The sequence below is a fragment of the Eretmochelys imbricata genome, chromosome 12, assembly GCF_965152235.1.
Source record: "Eretmochelys imbricata isolate rEreImb1 chromosome 12, rEreImb1.hap1, whole genome shotgun sequence".
NCBI lineage: Eukaryota > Metazoa > Chordata > Testudines > Cheloniidae > Eretmochelys > Eretmochelys imbricata.
In genome coordinates, this window is record NC_135583.1 from 7,020,142 (window position 1) to 7,041,285 (window position 21,144).

At 42.7% G+C, this 21,144-nt stretch overlaps 1 protein-coding gene across 1 annotated transcript in view; it reads left to right on the top strand.

Moving 5' to 3' along the window:
- The window catches only part of CNGB1 (cyclic nucleotide gated channel subunit beta 1), a 54,465-nt gene that overhangs the window by 12,265 nt on the left and 21,056 nt on the right, over positions 1-21,144 (top strand). The window contains exons 6-10 of the mRNA XM_077831413.1: positions 12,171-12,328; positions 13,230-13,400; positions 14,046-14,254; positions 14,883-14,933; positions 15,611-15,697. Coding sequence (XP_077687539.1) covers positions 12,171-12,328; positions 13,230-13,400; positions 14,046-14,254; positions 14,883-14,933; positions 15,611-15,697 — 676 coding nt within the window. The remainder of the gene's footprint in view (positions 1-12,170; positions 12,329-13,229; positions 13,401-14,045; positions 14,255-14,882; positions 14,934-15,610; positions 15,698-21,144) is intronic.

Sequence of the window (21,144 nt, forward strand, 5' to 3'; positions counted from 1 at the left end):
TACATTTTTCTTTTCCTTGCTTCCTTGCCATTGTCAATGTTCCCAATTGGCTGATGCACTAAAACACAGTCCATTAATGCACTGAGCAAGCACAATGCAAATTTTATTTTGTCTGAGAGTGATTAAAAAAAATCAGTGAAATTTGTCCTTCATGGAGTATTTGAGCTGTTTGAGTAATCATAAGCCTTATTCTTTGATGCTCCCTCTCTCTGCTTGAGCCTGTCTCATAACCAGCTCATGCAGCTTCTTAAAGGCAATCATCTCACTGATCTTTGGCACAGTTTAATAAAAATACTTTTGAGGTGAAGTGTGAACAATCTTCTAACTCTCTCTAAAAACCCAAAATGCTTCTCATGAAGGTGTAAAATAGCACACAGATAAAGCTGTATTCATTCTTTCTCTGTCACAGGATCCTGCATAAGTCCCAGTGGCAGGTTTTATATTTATTTATGTTAGGGCTGTCAAGCGATTAAAAAAATCAGTCGCGATTAATCACGCTGTTAAACAACAATAGAATACCATTTATTTTAAATATTGTTAGATGTTTACTACATTTTCAAATATATTGATTTCAGTTACAACACAGAATACAGAGTGGACCGTGCTCACTTTATATTTATTTGTGATTACAAATATTTGCACTGTAAAAAACAAAAAAAAATATTTTTCAATTCACCTCATTCAAGTACTGTAGCGCAATTTCTTGATCATGAACATTGAACTTACAAATGTAGAATTATGTACAAAAAATAACTGCATTCAAAAATAAAACAATGTAAAACTTTAGAGCCTACAAGTCCACTCAGTCCTATGTCTTGGTCAGCCAATCACTCAGACAAACCAGGTTGGTTACAATTTGCAGGAGTTAATGCTGCCTGCTTCTGTTTACAATGTCACCTGATAGTGAGAAAAGACATTTGCATGGCACTCTTGGTAGTGGGCATCACAAGATATTTATATGCTAGAAGCAGTAAAAATGCATATGTCCCTTCAGGCTTCAACCATCATTCCAGAGGACATGTGTCCATGCCGATGACGGGTTCTGCTTGATAACAATCCAAAGCAGAGCGGACTGACACATGTTTCATTTTCATCATCTGAGTTAGATGCCACCAGCAGAAGGTCAATTTTCTTTTTTGGTGGTTCGGGTTCTATAGTTTCCGCATCTGAGTGTTGCTCTTTTAAGATTTCTAAAAGCACGCTCCACACCTCATCCCTCTCAGATTTTGGAAGGCACTTCAGATTCTTAAACCTTGAGTCGAGTGCTGTAGCTATTTTTAGAAATCTCACATTGGTACCTTCTTTGTGTTTTGTCAAATCTTCTGTGAAAGTGTTCTTAAAACAAACAACATGTGCTGGGTCATCATCCCAGACTGCTAGGACACAAAATACGTAGCAGAATGCGGGTAAAACAGAGCATGAGACGTACAATTCTCCCTCCAAGGAGTACAGTCACAAATTTAATTGAAGCATTATTTTTTTAATGAGCATCATCAGCATGCAAGCATGTCCTCTGGAATGGTGGCCAAAGCATGAAGGGGCATGCAAATGTTTAGCATATCTGGCATGTAAATACCTTGCAACGCCAGCTACAAAAGTGCCATGCGAATACCTGCTCTCACTTTTAGGTAACATTGTAAATAAGAAGTAGTCTCCTGTCAATGTAAACAACCTTGTTTGTTTTAGTGATTGGCAGAATAAGAAGTAGGACTGAGTGGACTTGTAGACTCCAAATTTTACAGTTTTGTTTTTGAATGCATTTATGTAACCAAAAAAAAATCTGCATTTGTAAGTTACACTTTCACGATTAAGAGATTGCACGATAGTACTTGTATGAGGTGAATTGAAAAATAGTGTTTCTTTTGTTTATCATTTTTACAGTGCAAATATTTGTAATAAAAAATAATAATATAAAGTGAGTACTGTGCACTTTGTATTCTGTGTTGTAATTGAAATCAATATAGAAAAACATCCAAAATATTTAATAAATTTCAATTGGCATTCTATTGTTATGAGTGTGATTAATTGCAATTAATTTTTTAAATTGCGATTAATTTTTTTGAGTTAATCACGTGAGTTAACTGCGATTAATTGACAGCCCTAATTTTTATACTTAATAGAGGAAGATGGTCTCGTGGTTAAGGCACTGGATAGGGACTCAGTAGAAGTGCGTTCAGTTTCTAGCTGCCATAGTTATGAGCAAATCATTAAATCATTCCGTGCCTCAGTTTCCCATCCATGAAATAGGGCTAATAGTACTTCCTTTGTCTTTCTTGTCTATTTCGCTTGTAAGCTGTTTAGGGCAGGGACTCTCCCCCATTCCATTTATAGCATTCAGTGCCTAGTACAACAGAGCAGTATGATCTTGGTTAGAGCTTTCGTTGCTACAGTAATATAAATGATATATTTGTAAGGTACCTATCATAAGCATCCAAGCATAGTGCAATAAAACACACAATAGGGAAGCTAACCTTAAAAAAAATCATTTTCCAGTATACAGTCAATATGAGCCAAAGGATCTGCCACAAGGACAAACCTGATAGCTTTTAGGCATACCAGACTAGAACTAGGCGATCTTTGGCCACTCACCCTGACACTTGCACTAGATCATGTTCTGCTAATTATTTTGTCTTTTCAAAATTCAGAGAATTATCTCTGACCCTGCTGACATTCTGGTTCATGCTTTTGCTCTATTGCCACTGAAGCATTGCATTGATTTCTTTATTGGTTTCCCTGGCTGGTCAGGTTTTCCAAGACAGTCTTTTCAGAACGCTGCAAAATGCACGACTCCTCCCTTTCCCCTGCCCAAGACTTCACATTTTGCATGTGGTATCTTTATTTAGGCAAAAAGAAAAGGAGTACTTGTGGCACCTTAGAGACTAACCAATTTATTTGAGCATAAGCTTTCGTGAGCTACAGCTCACTTCAGCTTATGCTCAAATAAATTGGTTAGTCTCTAAGGTGCCACAAGTACTCCTTTTCTTTTTGCGAATACAGACTAACACGGCTGCTACTCTGAAACCTGTCTTTATTTAGGCAAGTCCTTTTGCTACCTGTGAACTTGAAGATGCAATTTAAATGTTTATTGCTTGTATTCAAAATCCTTCATACTTCAGTTCCTTCAAATTTGTGCCTTGTGGTTTGTGCGTATCTTCTTGCCTGTGCATCACACTCTGTGTTTTAAAAGCTTCTTTTCCTTTAGTTATTTTAAGATTCATGGCTGCAAAGCTCTGCTGGGTTTGAGTTCAACAACACTGTGAAAGCTACTTTATAAGTTAATCAGTAACAATATTCTACATTTATTTAGATTGCTCAAATAGGTACTAATAAGTATATTTAGTGGAAAAGTGTGCAGAATTTCGTATATATGGAACAGACTTTGGAATTTGTGCCTGAGGTTGCATTGTTGATTATTTATTTAATCTCTTTCGTGCTTAACTTTTACTTCATGGAAACACACTCCTATTAAATAGCTATGCCATCTTAGCCACAGAGGACCTGTTCCAAGGCCCATTTAAATCAGTGGATTTTAATGGGCTTTGAATCTAGTCTTTCTAGTCCAGGTTTGACCTTCGCTATAGAGCCATAATGCATATTGACTTCGATTGAAGGTGCAGCCATCATGTATTTAAGGGCAAAATCAGCTCATAGAGTCTTGCAGAGAAGGGCAACAAAAATGATTAGTGATATGGACCACTGCAGCTGCGGGGGGGCAGAGGAAGAGGGGGTATGAAGCGGTCTATAAAATCATGAATAGTGTGGAGGTAGCGAATAAGGAAGTGTTATTTACCCTTTCACGTAACACAAGAACTAGGGCTCACCTTATGAAATTAACAGGCAGCAGATTTAAAACAAACAAAAGGAAGAACTTCTTTACACAGTGCACAGCCAACATATGGGACTCTTTGCTATGGGATACTATGGTTAAGCACTGGAATAAATTGCCTGGAGAGGTTGTGGAATCGCCATCATTGGAGATTTTTAAGAGCAGGTTAGACAAACACCGGTCAGGGATGGTTTAGATAATAGTTAGTCCTGCCATGAGTGCAGGGGACTGGACTAGAGGACTCTCGAGGTCCCTTCCAGTCCTATGATTCTATGTTGTGAAGGCCAAAAGTATAAATGGGTTCAAAAAGGAATTAGATAAGTTCATGGAGGATAGGTCCATCGATGGCTATTAGCCAGGATGGAACTCCATGCGCCGGGTCTCCTTAAACCTGCAACTGCCAGATGCTGGGACTGGATGACACAGAATGGATCACTTGAAATTGCTCTGTTCTGTTCATTCTCTCTGAAGCATCTGGCACTGGCCACTGTCAGAGACAGGAAAGTGGGCTAGGTGGACCATTGGTGGTCTGACCCAGTATGCCATTTGTATGTTCTAATGGGAGTATCACACAGAGATTCAGTACTTTCTCAGGCAATTAAGAAACTGAGGCCAGTTAAAAATATTAACTTCCTCAACCCACTTACACACACATGCATATCTTCAAGGTATTTAGTCGTGATACCCCAGGTTGCCACAGAACCCCTCCCCCACCAGTGTTTAAAATCAGCTGAACTTTAAACTCCTTTCTTTCTTTTTTTTTTTTAGTGTTAAGTATTTTATTTTAAAATAAGGGAACTATATATTTTGAGTGTCCCCTGTACAAGTTAGTTACATTCAGTCGACATTTTCATGCAGCTTTTAGACGTTAAAACAAGTGTTTCAAAGTTTAAAACAAACAGTAACTACCAGTTTGTGCATAACCTGCTAGCTTACTTAACAGTTAATGTTCCAGCTCTCTCCTTGACTTGACATTGGTAGGTTGTAACATCTGCAAGGAAAGTAGGTGAGTTGCAGCCACAGCAGACTATCAAAGCCTTTTCTCTGAGTCCCCAGACATTCAGCATTTCTAGAGGACAGATATCTCTTTCTTATCTCCCCAAGGGCATTTGTGTTATTTTGAAAATAAATTTAGAGGCATTCTCCCCAAACTTCACGTGACACAAAAAGACAGATTGCATATTCTGGTGGATGTGAAGGTTGATTTTAAAGTGTGTCAGGTAAGAGTCTTTAAGGAAATGAAAAGAGGGGGTTGTACTTTTTCAACAAAGCAGGATGCTTGCTTTTCCTTAAAGAATGACTGTTACTTTCAAAAAGACATTTGACCAACTCTGCAGACCAGTGTACTGTTTTATAATATTTGCATTCTTGTAAACATGTGGGCTTGAATAATAAAGGACATACGCAATTAGTGAAAATATGTTGGAGTTTCTATGGGTGCAAATTTGTCTTTTGCTAAGCCCCATGTTAATTCATTTTTTGACTGCAAGGCATCCTTATACAATGAGGAGGCCAGCGATGACTCACATGAGTTGTTTTGGTACAAGTCACTGGAATGTCTTGTATCTAAAATTTAAGTCCAGTACAGTGCAGTGAGGTTTCAGATCTCTATTCGGTGAATTAGCTTTGTTAAGAACCATCAGCTGCATAAAACCCATGCAAAACACAGAGTATTGTTTGTTTTACCTCTAAGTCTGTTGAAATCAGCTGAGGGCAGCATTTGGTCCTTGATTATTTATTATTTATATTAAATAGTGCCCCATTAGCAATCTGGGCCCCAAAGTGCTGAGAGCATTCTGTCACTGAGATACAAGAGACAAGAACAGATTTAAAAATTATTATGGAAGCTAACGTTAAAATGATCTAATGCACAGGTTAAGGAAAGAGTGTCTATACATCTAGGTATAATACTTAAATTATCCAAAAGTACAAAGTTTGGTTTAAAAGTCATACAATAAATATAGTACAGAATCTGCAATATCCCCAATTTAGGTTAATAAATGTAATGATACAGTTTAGATATTAGCATCCAAATATTCAGATACAGCACTCATAAAAGGTTATACTAAGAGTAGCTTGTGGAAAGCAAATATAGCAATAAATGTAGATTGTCCCTCAGTAATTGAGAATTTAGGATTGGTTGTCCCTCAGTAAATACAATCCCCCAGAGAAGTATTTCAGTTACTTTCCCAACTTTGCTTCTCAATGGCACTCCAGCTCACCCCTCCTGGTGTTGCCGATGTCCGGTGATGTGTTCTAAATAGATGTCCCTTGACCACCTGATGGCGTCCTATACCACGAGTTGCCGAGTTACAGCCAACAAAGCTCTCTCAGCAGTTCTGTTATTTTACGTTGTAAATTACTCTGATTCAGTTTAACTTTTTTTAAGCCTCTCGTGGAGGCTTGTGAGTGTGTGTGTGTTTTGTGTGTGTGAGAGACAGAGAGAGAGAAAGAGGAGGAGGGGCAAAGAACATTTTCTTTCTGATTGTTTTTGTTCATGATGCCATTTACTCATTTTTCTTTAGGAGGAAGCTACGCTCCCAGGAGGACAGCATAGAGGATTTAATTGTGCCATCCCCAGCTAAGTCTCTAGTCAGAGCCTCACCTGGCCAGTCCAACCTACAGAGAAAAGAGTGAGTTGGGTATAATTCTAGAATGAGAGGCCCAGATTCATGAATCAGTGTAGTTATTAGGATTTCATATTTTGGTGCCAGAGTAGCAGCCATGTTAGTCTGTATTCGCAAAAAGAAAAGGAGGACTTGTGGCACCTTTGGTGCATAGATACAAAGGTGACTGGCACCTTAGAAATACCTAAGATACAACAGAGAAATGGATAGGTGCATAGATGGATGGATATCTAGCACTGATGTAAGATGTTTCAGCACAGTGGGTTAGGAAATATGCTGTTACCAAAGTTGAAACTGTTCCTGTTATTCTTCATGCACCGCGATGAAAAATGTTCTCCGTGATTTTGCTGGCCTAGAACTTTTGCATCAAAAACCATAGACTGTATAAGTAGTGAAAGGATAATCTAATTTTGAATCACAGAGTTGAGAACTCATTTAAAAGCTGCATTTAATATCTATTCTATTTTATAATACAGGTTCATATTTAAGGAATATTTTTTTTAAAAAATATACCATTGCCAAGTGCTGCCAGATCTGTAGACATCACTGAAAGATTTGGCTTAGCTTGCAGAGAAGATAGCTGCTTTTTGAATGTGAACAATGTTATAGAAATGCAGTGCTGCTGACTTGTATTAGTTGTTCAGAAACATCCTCTTTCTCCTTTCTGGAATGAGAGGGCATTTTACATCATGTGTACTCAGTCTTGGACTTCTTAACACTATTCCACTAATGCAACAGTCTTGAGAGGAACCTCACCCATTGAGTGCTTGTCTTTATTAAAAAAATTGGATCATGCGAGACCATGGCCTTGAGGAGTCGCTTGAACTAACACAATGTTAACCATGATTTAGCAATCCATGTAGACAGAAATTCATGCATCCGATGAAGTGAGCTTATGCTCAAACACATTTGTTAGTCTCTAAGGTGCCACAAGTCCTCCTTTTCTTTTTGCGAATAGAGACTAACATGGCTGCTACTCTGAAACCAGAAATTGTTGTGTCAGCTGATCATGAATAAACCCTATTAGAACCCTAGCTTTAACAACACCCAGTTGACATGCAGCTAAACATGACTTGTCTCTGTCTACACTGAAGTTAAACATGACTTTGCAATCATATTAGTTAACACAACCTAACTTTAACCTGACCTAATTTTTTAGTCAAGACAAGCTGTGAGAGACTGAAAGGGGAATTCACAGCTTACATGTCCACAGGCTTCCCCCTACATGTCCACAGGCTTCCCCCACAGCTCCATCGAGTGGTTCTCAACCAAAGCCCTCTCCTGGTATGACAGAGCATGGCGAGTGATGGCAGAAAGTAGCATGTGTTCTTAGTAATTACCAAGTCTTTTCTAGCACTGTCTTCCCTTTCAAGCAAACATACTATATGGGCTTGTGACACTGTAAGCACCTAGGTTTGAGTGGTAGCCATGTTAGTCTGCATCAGCAAAAACAATGAGGAGTCCTTGTGGCACCTTAGAGACAAACAAATTTATTGGGGCACAAGATTTTGTGGGCTAAAACCCACTTCATCAGATGCATGGAGTGGAAAATATAGCAGGCAGGATAATACAGTGATAAATAATAAATAACCCTGTCAAAGAAGGAAATTAGGTTGTTTTGGGATGATTTGTTCTTGACAAATTTTAAACATGATTTAAATTAGCAAGCAGCAAACCTTGATTTAAATATCAGATTTTAATATGTTTTGCATTTGTACTTTTTAGTTATGTTCCTCAAGAAAGGTGGATTCTAATTGGTTGGTAACAATAAAAGAAGTTGATTGGCAACTAAATACAGCCTTTTCACTAAATTTGGTGCTTCTTTTTGCAAACCAGGAGAATACACTATTTCCATATATATTTATTTAAGCAGTGAGATAGCTGAACTTACATTTATTCAGGGTCTGATTTTTTACATTTTATATTATGTTAGAAAATGGTGAATAATGCATTTCTTATTTACTAGATGATTAATTTTTTATTTGTGATTTGTGTGAAGCTCTATTTGGATGGGAATTTGAATGCAATTAAAAATGCAAAAAACCAAGCATGTTAAAGGTGTTTTTAATTAGTTAAATAAAACTACCTTAACAGTGCTGCATACATAAGAAAAAAGTTGATCAAAACATGTTTTGGATTTAAAACTAATTTAGTAAACAAAGGAAGTATTATCAGTAGTTAGTGAATTGAACTGATTGTGTCCTTTAAGATTTTAGAAATAGTGGATCTCATCCTCTCATACCTAGTTTTTATTCATAGATTAGAAGAGGAAAACAAGCTTTCCTGGTTTTTTCTACTTCCTATTGGTTTTTAACTTTGAATGAACTATCATTGAATTGGACTAGTTAAATAAACATAAATGAAGAAAATATTCTCTCTCCCCTGCAGAAGAGGCTACTGCTGTCAAAAGATGGTTTAGCACTTCAACAAACCCGGGCTTGAGGTGCTTAGCCAGTGACTTCCATCAGTTCAGTGGTTTGATGTTTAAAACTTTGGCAGTAAACATATACTGCGCAATTAAAAAAATGTTTTCAATGATTTCAATAGATTAGAGTAAGTTTAGGGCTAACATAGGTTGTCATAATTTCAAAATTAAGTGTAAGTAGGTTTATTTTTTTAAAAAAACCTCTATTTTATTAAAATAAAATCTAATTTAAATTAAAAAATCAGATTTTTTTAAAAGAATCATCAACTTTTACCTGTCTTGGGAATAATGGGCTCGGCAGTGGTACTGCAAAAAAAGATCCAGGGGTTATAATGGGTCACACATTGAATATGAGCCAACAATGTGATTCAGTTGCAAGAAAGGTGAGCAGCGGGCATGTTGTATGTCAGACACAAGAGGTAATTGTTCGGCTGTGCTTTACGCTGGTAAGGCCTCAGCTGGAGTACCGTGGTCAATTTTGTGCCTGTGCCACATTTTAAGAAAGATGTAGACAAACTGGAGAGAGTTCAGAGAAGAGCAACAAAAATGTTATACGATTTAGAAAATGTGATCTATCACAGAATCATAGAACCATAGACTATCAGTGTTGGAAGGGACCTCAGGAGGTCATCTAGCCCACGCCCTGCTCAAAGCAGGACCAATCTCCAACTAAATCATCCCAGTCAGGGCTTTGTCAAGCCTGACCTTAAAAACTTCTAAGGAAGGAGATTCCACCACCTCTCTAGGTAACACATTCCAGTGTTTCACCACCCTCCTAGTGAAAAAGGTTTTCCTAATATCCAACCTAAACCTCCCCCACTGCAACTTGAGACCATTACTCCTCATTCTGTCATCTGCTACCACTGAGAACAGTCTAGATCCATCCTCTTTGAAACCCTCTTTCAGGTAGTTGAAAGCAGCTATCAAATCCCCCCTCATTCTTTTCTTCCGCAGACTAAACAATCCCCAGTTCCCTCAGCCTCTCCTCATAAGTCATGTGTTCCAGTCTCCTAATCATTTTTGTTGCCCTCCTCTGGACTCTTTCCAATTTTTCCACATCCTTCTTGCAGTGTGGGGCCCAAAACTGGACACAGTACTCCAGATGAGGCCTCACCAATGTCCAATAGAGGGGAACGATCTGCTGACAGTGCCCCTCCTTATAGAGCCCAAAATGCCATTGGCCTTCTTGGCAACAAGGGCACACTGTTGACTCATATCCAGCTTCTCGTCCACTGTAACCCCTAGGTCCTTTTCTGCAGAACTGCTGCGTAGCCATTCGGTCCCTAGTCTGTGGCGGTGCTTGGGGATTCTTCTGTCCTAAGTGCAGGACTCTGCACTTGTCCTTGTTGAACCTCATCAGATTTCTTTTGGCCCAATCCTCTAATTTGTCTAGGTCCCTCTGTATCCTATCCCTACCCTCCAGCGTATCTACCACTCCTCCCAGTTTAGTGTCATCTGCAAACTTGCTGAGGATACAATCCACGCCATCCTCCAGATCATTAATGAAGATATTGAACAAAACCAGCCCCAGGACCGACCCTTGGGTCACTCCGCTTGATACCGGCTGCCAACTAGACATGGAGCCATTGATCACTACCGGTTGAGCCCAACAATCTAGCCAGCTTTCTGTCCACCTTATAGTCCATTCATCCAGCCCACACTTTTTTAACTTGCTGGCAAGAATACTGTGGGAGACCATGTCAAAAGCTTTGCTAAAGTCAAGGAATAACACGTCCACTGCTTTCCCCTCATCCACAGAGCCAGTTATCTCATCATAGAAGGCAATTAGATTAGTCAGGCATGACTTGCTCTTGGTGAATCCATGCTGACTGTTCCTGATCACTTTCCTCTCCTCTAAGTGCTTCAGAATTGATTCCTTGAGGACCTGCCCCATGATTTTTCCAGGAACTGAGGTGAGGCTGACTGGCCTGTGGTTCCCAGGATCCTCCTTCTTCCCTTTTTTAAAGATGGGCACTACATTAGCCTTTTTCCAGTCGTCCGGGACTTCCCCCGATCGTCATGAGTTTTCAAAGATAATGGCCAATGGCTCTGCAATCACATCCGCCAACTCCTTTAGCACTCTAGGATGTCCAGCTTTTCTAAATAGTCCCGAACCACTTCTTTCTCCACAGAGGGCTGGTCACCTTCTTCCCATGCTGTGCTGCCCAGTGCAGCAGTCTGGGAGCTGACCTTGTTCGTGAAGACAGAGGCAAAAAAAAACATTGAGTACATTAGCTTTTTCCACTTCCTCTGTCACTAGGTTGCTTCCCTCATTCAGTAAGGGGCCCACACTTTCCTTGACTTTCTTCTTGTTGCTAACACACCTGAAGAAACCCTTCTTGTTACTCTTAATATCTCTTGCTAGCTACAACTCCAGGTGTGATTTGGCTTTCCTGATTTCACTCCTGCATGCCCGAGCAATATTTTTATACTCTTCCCTTGTCATTTGTCCAATCTTCCACTTCTTGTAAGCTTTTTTGTGTTTAAGATCAGCTAGGATTTCACTGTGAAGCCAAGCTGGTCGCCTGCCATACTTACTATTCTTTCAACACATTGGGATGGTTTGTCCTTGAAACTTCAATAAGGATTCTTTAAAATACAGCCAGCTCTCCTGGACTCCTTTCCCCCTCATGTTATTCTCTCGGGGATCCTGCCCATCAGTTCCCTGAGGGAGTCAAAGTCTGCTTTTCTGAAGTCCAGGGTCCGTATTCTATGAGGAAAGAGTAAAATGTGGACATGTTTAGTCTTGAGAAAAGAAGACTGAGGGGGGACCCGATAAGTCTTCAAATACCTTAAGGGCTGTTACAAAGAGGATGGTGATCAATTGTTCTCCATGTCCATGGAAGGTAGTTACAAGAGGTAACCAGCTTAATCTGCAGCAAGGGAGATTTAGTTTAGGTCTTAGGAAAAACTTTCCAACTGTTACTCTAGTTAAGTAATGGAATGGGTTACCACTACTTAGGTTGTGGAATCCCCATCAGTGGAGGATTTTAAGAAGAGGTTAGACAAATAACTGTCACAGATGGTCTAAAGGTACACTTGATCCTGCCTCAGCATGGGGAGACAATGACCTCTTGAGGTCCCTTCCAGCTCTACATTTCTATGATTCTCTGACTGTAATCCATGAGATTGGATTTACTTTAGTGGTCACACGTGACCGTGTACAGTTATGCAATAGCAACACTGACAGGGTTGAATCCTAACTAAGGATCCTACAGGTGAAGAAAAGGGCTTTGAACTGACACTCTTCTTTTATTTTACATTAGTAAATTCTCTAATGGTTTTTCTGCAGCTTGCCAAAGCGAGTAGGTTCAGCAACAAGCCAGAACAGTTCAACAATCAATGACCGGCTGCAGGAGCTGGTGAGGCTCTTTAAAGACAGGACTGAGAAAGTGAAAGAGAAACTGATTGACCCAGATACTACCTCTGATGATGAGACCCCGGTGGCATGTGAGTTACAGCTGGGTTTGGGACCTCTCAGTAGACAGGGAATGCTGAGCAAAAGGCAAAAAGTTACTGAGCTGGAGAAACTGGCTTGGTAAAGCCCAAGTAATAAAAATGATGATTTGGTTTTGTAGCCTGGAAATTTAATAATTTACCTGTCTTCCAAGAATAGATAAAGGGTACATACAAGGAGACGGAATTGTTGAGTAGAAGTGTGTGGACATGATGGTTCAATGAGTACGAATAGCCCTCTTAGAGCGGTGTTCAAGTCTATTGAAAGATCCTCAGTGAAATGATTGGTAACTTCAGTCTCGTTCCATAGGCAAAAAAAATGCACATTGCAAACAAACAAAACACACTGCTCCAGATGACGTGGCATAATTAGCAATCATTACCCAACAAAAAGGGAGGGACGATGGTCTTCTGTTTAAGGCAAAGGGCTGGAATTAAGGAGAGCTGGGTTCTGTTCCTTACTCTGCTACAGACTTGTGTGACCTTGGGCAATTCAGGTTAATCTCTTTGTTCCTCAGGTATTTCATCTGTAAAATGGAGTAATAATACTTCCATACTGCAACAGAGTGTTGTGAGGATGAATATACCAATAGTTTGACAGTGCTTTGAAATGTACAGCTGTATAAGTGCAGAATATTATATTATAATTATGAAAGACCCAGGAGTGAGCTGGCATGAAGGCTGAGCTGCTTCTTAGTCTTTGAGAGAGGCTGGTCTGTGAAGAGAATGTAAAAGTCATGAACATTAACAAAGCTCTTAGCTAGGAATGCAGACTGGCCTTTCAGGAAGAGGCTATGTTAATAAGAGAAAAGTTTAATGACCAGGGACAAACATGAGAACTTCAGCCCGTCAGAGACGTTTGGGCTGCTTTCAATAATTCAATGAATGTTCATAGCCCCTTCCAGGAAAACCTCTCCAGAACCACTACCACCACCAGAACGAAAAGAGGCAGAAGCTGAAGTGGAGGAACGTTACTGTGAGATGCTGTGCTGCAAATTCAGATGCCGCCCCTGTTTGAGCCATGTGAGAAAGTACCGGTTCCCGAGCAGCATAGACCCTCTCACCAGTAAGTAATTGAAAAATCTGATTGGTTGAGATAATGCTGCTGCTCCATTTATGAGAAAGGGAAGATAAAAGTAGAGATAGAATGGAAAGAAAGGAGGAGAGGTGGAGAAAGAAATGGGAGAGTTGGGAGAGTGGTAAGGACACCAAGGAAGGAAGAAAGGAATGATTTAGACCCTGTCTATGATTGAATTTTTTTCATTTGGAAGAGCAGAAGGAAGTGATAAATGCCTTTAGGTATCATAGCTAGCTTCAGTTTTTGCCCCACAGCTGGCGAGGGCAGCAATGCACCAGTGGTTTTTGGCCACTTTGTCTGACAGACTTTGTCAGACTGCTCTGAAAATCTCCTGAAAACCCAGTTCCTTCCCCGCCAGCTACTCACTCTTCTTAACCACCTGGCTCATTTCTAAGAGTCAGCTCTCTCCAAAAGCCAGCAGCTATTTCAGTGTAGTTGCAAAAGAAAAAAAAAGTGGATTATCTGAAAGCAGAGCAAAGGCAGCCTGAAATAAAGTGCTTGGAATTTAGTAAGTTTTGTTCCCTTTAATTTTTAGTGCCTAATTCATTCACCTTACAGTCACCCCTGTGGACAATATGTGGCTATTCCCTGTCAACTGCTCACTAATTTTGACCTGTGCTTCCCTCTGTTTAGATTTGATGTATGTGCTGTGGCTGTTCTTTGTTGTTCTGGCCTGGAATTGGAACTGCTGGCTGATTCCAGTACGCTGGGCCTTTCCATACCAGATGCCTGAAAACCTCCATTGGTGGCTACTTGTAGACTATCTCTGCGACCTCATCTACTTTCTGGACATCACTGTCTTTCAGGTCCGCCTGCAGTTTGTCCAAGGAGGAGACATAATCGTAAGTAGCAGCTAGTAGCAGTTCCCTCACAAGGCAAAATTTCAAACGGGACTTTGGCTTGCTTTGGGTACCTCCTGTTGTAATTCTTGAAGTCCATGGAAAGGTTTTTTGGCAAACGTTGGGAGATAAGAACATATAGCAAAAAGGCAGCTCTCCCACCTCTTCCCTTATTTACTTCGTTGGCCCTGAGTGAATTTTTTTACTCACAGAGTACATCATGAAATGTTCACTGTGCAGAGGAGAAGCTATGGAAAGAGGCTTTGGGATCTACAATTTACTCAGTGTCCTAAGGAGAATGTGCAGCTAAGTGAGGCTGTTCCTCAACACCCCCGCCCTCCTTTTATCAAGCCACATCTCCCTGTTTTCCTTATACAGAAGAACCACCATGTTCACTGTGGCGAGGTCATGGCAATATCTATAGTGTGGTGGGGAGAAGATGTCATTTCCCATCCCAATCCCTTCCCCACATAATTAGGACTCTTCTGCGCCCCTCTTCTATATAATAGGAAGGAAGTATCTGGTGATATCGTGTAGGTGCCTCCTCTCTGCCTTTTCAGTCAGGTGCAGGTCAGTAAACCTCACCGCCAACCAGTGATGATGTTTCCCTCTGTTTCCTGTTCTCCTCTAGACTGATAAAAAGGCCATGCGACAGAACTACATGAAATCCCAACGCTTCAAGGTCTGACACATTGCGTTTGATTTTTACACATATTTATTATTATTTAAAAGACACATTACAATCATATTTTGAAATCCATATCCTCATGTTATTAGTCACACCTCTGCATATTAGGACCGGAATAATTTTTAAAATCTGGGTGATAGTTATCTTGACAGATGTAGGCCAGGTTTAGGATGGCCCTGTCTGGGTATGAAAGGAATGGAAAGGAGGCTAGGAGCCTTTCCTCGTACCCTGGGTGTGTGTCTGGACAAGGGCTAGCCATATATAACTGGGGATCGCTCTTTGATATGTCAGTGCCAAAGGCAGCAGTAGACTCCTCAGAGAGGGCTAGGAAGTGGAGAGCTAGTTGGAGGTCGGCAAGACAGCAGGCTGCACACATTTAAGGGTGGTGGAGATCCTGTTGCAATGTTGGCTTTGCCAGCGCCCCAGTGGTTATGTGTACAAATTTATGAAAGTTTGTGCCTAATTTGTGCAGAACATGAGTTTTATTTCCATTGACTTACCCTGCTGCACCCCTGGATCCCCTGGATTTCAATGGAAGTTGCTTCCTAGTAAATGAAGCCAGAGTTGGGTCCCGAACACCCTTTCCTGAGTACTGATAGAAGCAAAAGAGCCCCATGATGATTTCAATTCACCACCGTGTTTTCTGTTGTGATCTCACATGTGAGTTTTAGATGGACGTGTTCTGCCTTCTTCCCCTGGATTTCTTTTACTTCAAAGTTGGCGTAAATTCTCTCTTGCGGTTGCCTCGCTGTTTTAAGGTAAGTCAGGAGGTTACAAAAACAAGGGGGGAGGGGACTGCATTTTTAGTTAATGTGGCAGCATCTTGTACTGTTTTTGATGCACTCTTGCTGTCTGCAGAAGTAGATTAATTGTAGATGACTGTATAATTGCATGGGGGCAGGGAGGGGAAGAGGTTTGTCCTTTTGAAGGAATTACTAAAAGTTGCCATACATTTTAGTTGTCATTAGGAGCATCATAATTTCTTTTATTTGGGGGAGGGGACTGTAAGAGCACATACTAAGGGTCTGATCCTGTGTCTATTGAAGATAATGGAAGTTTTGCCATTGATTCCAATGACAACAGGAGTGAGTTCCATATCATATGATTATAAATTTTCCACATTGCTGTAACGGGATCTGAGGTAAGCAGGGAACAACTCTCCTGTGAGAGATTTTGAAGCAATTAAGGTTTTAAAGGAAAGAACAATAATGTTTCAAAAATTTGAGGACATATGAAAGCTACTTTCAGCTAGAAGATTAGATAGCTCAGTGGGCTATGAAGTCACTAGTTCAAATCTAAGCCACGTTAGTAGCAAGTGAAAGTCATTACCACCTATTTTGTGGCATATGTGAAATGAGTCACTAGTCTCAGGGTATGTCTACACTACGGAATTAGGTCGAATTTATAGAAGTCGGTTTTTTAGAAATCGGTTTTATATATTCGAGTGTGTGTGTCCCCACAGAAAATGCTCTAAGTGCATTAAGTGCATTAACTCGGCGGAGCGCTTCCACAGTACCGAGGCTAGAGTCGACTTCCGGAGCGTTGCACTGTGGGTAGCTATCCCACAGTTCCCGCAGTCTCTGCTGCCCATTGGAATTCTGGGTTGAGATCCCAATGCCTGATGGGGCTAAAACATTGTCTCAGGTGGTTCTGGGTACATATTGTCAGGCCCCCGTTCCCTCCCTCCCTCCGTGAAAGCAAGGGCAGACAATCGTTTTGCGCCTTTTTTCCTGAGTTACCTGAACAGACGCCATACCACGGCAAGCATGGAGCCCGCTCAGGTAACCGTCACCCTATGTCTCCTGGGTGCTGGCAGATGTGGTACTGCTTTGCTACACAGCAGCAGCAACCCATTGCCTTCTGGCAGCAGACGGTGCAATAGGACTGGTAGCCATCATCGTCATGTCCGAGGTGCTCCTGGCCACGTCGGCCAGGAGCGCCTGGGCAGACATGGGCGCAGGGACTAAATTTGGAGTGACCTGACCAGGTCATTCTCTTTAGTCCTGCAGTCAGTCCTATTGAACCGTCTTATGGTGAGCAGGCAGGCGATACGGATTGCTAGCAGTCCTATTGCATCATCTTCTGCCGGGCAGCCATGAGATGTGGATGGCTAGCAGTTGTATTGTACCATCTTCTGCCGGGCAGGCAAGAGATGAGGATGGCTAGCAGTCGTATTGCACCATCTTCTGCCGAGCAGCCATGAGATGTGGATGGCATGCAGTCCTTCTGCACCGTCTGCTGCCAGCCAAAGATGTAAAAGATAGATGGAGTGGATCAAAACAAGAAATAGACCAGATTTGTTTTGTACTCATTTGCTTCCCCCCACCACCCGTCTAGGGGACTCATTCCTCTAGGTCACACTGCAGTCACTCACAGAGAAGGTGCAGCGAGGTAAATCTAGCCATGTATCAATCAGAGGCCAGACTAACCTCCTTGTTCCAATAAGAACAATAACTTAGGTGCACCATTTCTTATTGGAACCCTCCGTGAAGTCCTGCCTGAAATACTCCTTGATGTAAAGCCACCCCCTTTGTTGATTTTAGCTCCCTGAAGCCAACTCTGTAAGCCATGTCGTCAGTCGCCCCTCCCTCCGTCAGACCAACGGCAGACAATCGTTCCGCGCCTTTTTTCTGTGCGGACGCCATACCAAGGCAAGCATGGAGGCCGCTCAGCTCACTTTGGCAATTAGGAGCACATTAAACACCACACGCATTATCCAGCAGTATATGCAGCACCAGAACCTGGCAGAGCGATACCGGGCGAGGAGGCAATGTCAGCGCGGTCACGTGAGTGATAGGACATGGACACAGATTTCTCTGAAAGCATGGGCCTGCCAATGCATGCATCATGGTGCTAATGGGGCAGGTTCATGCTGTGGAATGCCGATTCTGGGCTCGGGAAACAAACACAGACTGGTGGGACTGCATAGTGTTGCAGGTCTGGGATGATTCCCAGTGGCTGCGAAACTTTCGCATGCGAAAGGGCGAACTTTCATGGAACCTTGTGACTTGCTTTCCTCTGCCCTGAAGCGCATGAATACCAAGATGAGAGCAGCCCTCACAGTTGAGAAGCGAGTGGCAATAGCCCTGTGGAAGCTTGCAATGCCAGACAGCTACCGGTCAGTTGGGAATCAATTTAGAGTGGGCAAATCTACTGTTGGGGCTGCTGTGATGCAAGTAGCCCACGCAATCAAAGATCTGCTGATATCAAGGGTAGTGACCCTGGGAAATGTGCAGGTCATAGTGGATGGCTTTGCTGCAATGGGATTCCCTAACTGTGGTGGGGCCATAGACGGAACCCATATCCCTATCTTGGCACCGGAGCACCAAGCCGGCGAGTACATAAACCACAAGGGGTACTTTTCAATAGTGCTGCAAGCTCTGGTGGATCACAAGGGACGTTTCACCAACATCAATGTGGGATGGCCGGGAAAGGTACATGACGCTCGCATCTTCAGGAACTCTGGTCTGTTTCAAAAGCTGCAGGAAGGGACTTTATTCCCAGACCAGAAAATAACTGTTGGGGACATTGAAATGCCTATATGTATCCTTGGGGACCCAGCCTACCCCTTAATGCCATGGCTCATGAAGCCATACGCAGGCAGCCTGGACAGTAGTCAGGAGCTGTTCAACTACAGGCTGAGCAAGTGCAGAATGGTGGTAGAATGTGCATTTGGACGTTTAAAGGCGCAGTTTACTGACTCGCTTAGACCTCAGCGAAACCAATATTTCCACTGTTATTACTGCTTGCTGTGCGCTCCACAATATCTGTGAGAGTAAGGGGGAGACGTTTATGGAGGGGTGGGAGGTTGAGGCAAATCGCCTGGCTGCTGGTTACGCACAGCCGGACACCAGTGTGGTTAGAAGAGCACAGGAGGGCGCGGTGCGCATCAGAGAAGCTTTGAAAACCAGTTTCATGACTGGCCAGGCTACGGTGTGAAAGTTCTCTTTGTTTCTCCTTGATGAAACCCCCCGCCCCTTGGTTCACTCTACTTCCCTGCAAGCTAACCACCCTCCCCTTCTCCCTTTAATCATTGCTTGCAGAGGCAATAAAGTCATTGTTGCTTCATATTCATGCATTCTTTATTCATTCATCACACAAATAGGGGGACGACTACCAAGGTAGCCCAGGAGGGGTGGTGGAGGAGGGAAGGAAAATGCCACACAGCACTTTAAAAGTTTACAACTTTAAAATTTACTGAATGCCAGCCTTCTTTTTTGGGGGCAATCGTCTGTGGCGGAGTGGCTGGTTGGCCGGTGGCCCCCCCACCGTGTTCTTGGGCGTCTGGGTGTGGAGGCTATGGAACTTGGGGAGGAGGGTGGTTGGTTACACAGGGGCTGTAGCAGCAGTCTGTGCTCCAGCTGCCTTTGCTGCAGCTCAACCATACACTGGAGCATACTGGTTTGGTCCTCCAGCAGCCTCAGCATTGAATCCTGCCTCCTCTCATCACGCTGCCACCACATTTGAGCTTCAGCCCTATCTTCAGCCCACCACTTACTCTCTTCAGCCCGCCACTTACTCTCTTCAGCCCACCACCTCTCCTCCCGGTCATTTTGTGCTTTCCTGCACTCTGACATTATTTGCCTCCACGCATTCGTCTGTGCTCTGTCAGTGTGGGAGGACTGCATGAGCTCAGAGAACATTTCATCACGAGTGCGTTTTTTTTCTTTCTAATCTTCACTAGCCTCTGGGAAGGAGAAGATCCTGTGATCATTGAAACACATGCAGCTGGAGGAGAAAAAAAAAGGGACAGCGGTATTTAAAAAGACACATTTCATAAAACAGTGGCTACAGTCTTTCAGGGTAAACCTTGCTGTTAACATTACATACATAGCACATGTGCTTTCGTTACAAGGTCGCATTTTGCCTCCCCCCACCGCGTGGCTACCCCCTCAACCCTCCCCCCTCCCCGTGGCTAACAGCGGGGAACATTTCTGTTCAGCCGCAGGCAAACAGCTCAGCCGGAACGGGGTCCTCTGAATGTCCCCTGAAGAAAAGCACCCTATTTCAACCAGGAGACCATGAATGATATCTCACTCTCCTGAGGATAACACAGAGAGATAAAGAACGGATGTTGTTTGAACACCAGCAAACATACACTGCAATGCTTTGTTGTACAATGATTCCCGAGTACGTGTTACTGGCCTGGAGTGCTAAAGTGTCCTACCATGAAGGACGCAATAAGGCTGCCCTCCCCAGAAACCTTTTGCAAAGGCTTTGGGAGTACATCCAGGAGAGCCTCAAATGCCAGGGCAAATTAATCCTTTCAGATGCTTGCTTTTAAACCATGTATAGTATTTTAAAAGGTACACTCACTGGAGGTCCCTTCTCTGCCTGCCGGGTCCAGGAGGCAGCCTTGGGTGGGTTCGGGGGGTACTGGCTCCAGGTCCAGGGTGAGAAACAGTTCCTGGCTGTCGGGAAAACCGGTTTCTCCGCTTGCTTGCTGTGAGCTATCTACAACCTCATCATCATCATCATCTTCTTCTTCGTCCCCAAAACCTGCTTCCGTGTTGCCTCCATCTCCATTGAAGGAGTCAAACAACACGGCTGGGGTAGTGGTGGCTGAACCCCCTAAAATGGCATCATCATAGAAGCAGCATGTTTGGGGCTCTGACCCGGAGCGGCCGTTCACCCCTCTGGTTTTCTGGTAGGCTTGCCTCAGCTCCTTAATTTTCACGCGGCACTGCTTCGGATCCCTGTTATGGCCTCTGTCCTTCATGCCCTGGGAGATTTTGACAAAGGTTTTGGCATTTCGAAAACTGGAACGGAGTTCTGATAGCACGGATTCCTCTCCCCATACAGCGATCAGATCCCGTACCTCCCATTCAGTCCCTGCTGGAGCTCTTTTGCGATTCTGGGACTCCATCATGGTCACCTCTGCTGATGAGTTCTGCATGGTCACCTGCAGCTTGCCATGCTGCCCAAACAGGAAATGAGATTAAAAAGTTCACAGTTCTTTTCCTGTCTACCTGGCCAGTGCATCTGAGTTGAGAGTGCTGTCCAGAGCGGTCACAATGGAGCACTCTGGGATAGCTCCCGGAGGCCAATACCGTCGAATTGTGTCCACAGTACCCCAAATTCGACCCAGCAAGGCCGATTTAAGCACTAATCCACTTGTCAGTGGTGGAGTATGGAAATCAATTTTAAGAGCCCTTTAAGTCGAAATAAAGGGCTTCATCGTGTGGATGGGTGCAGGTTTACATCG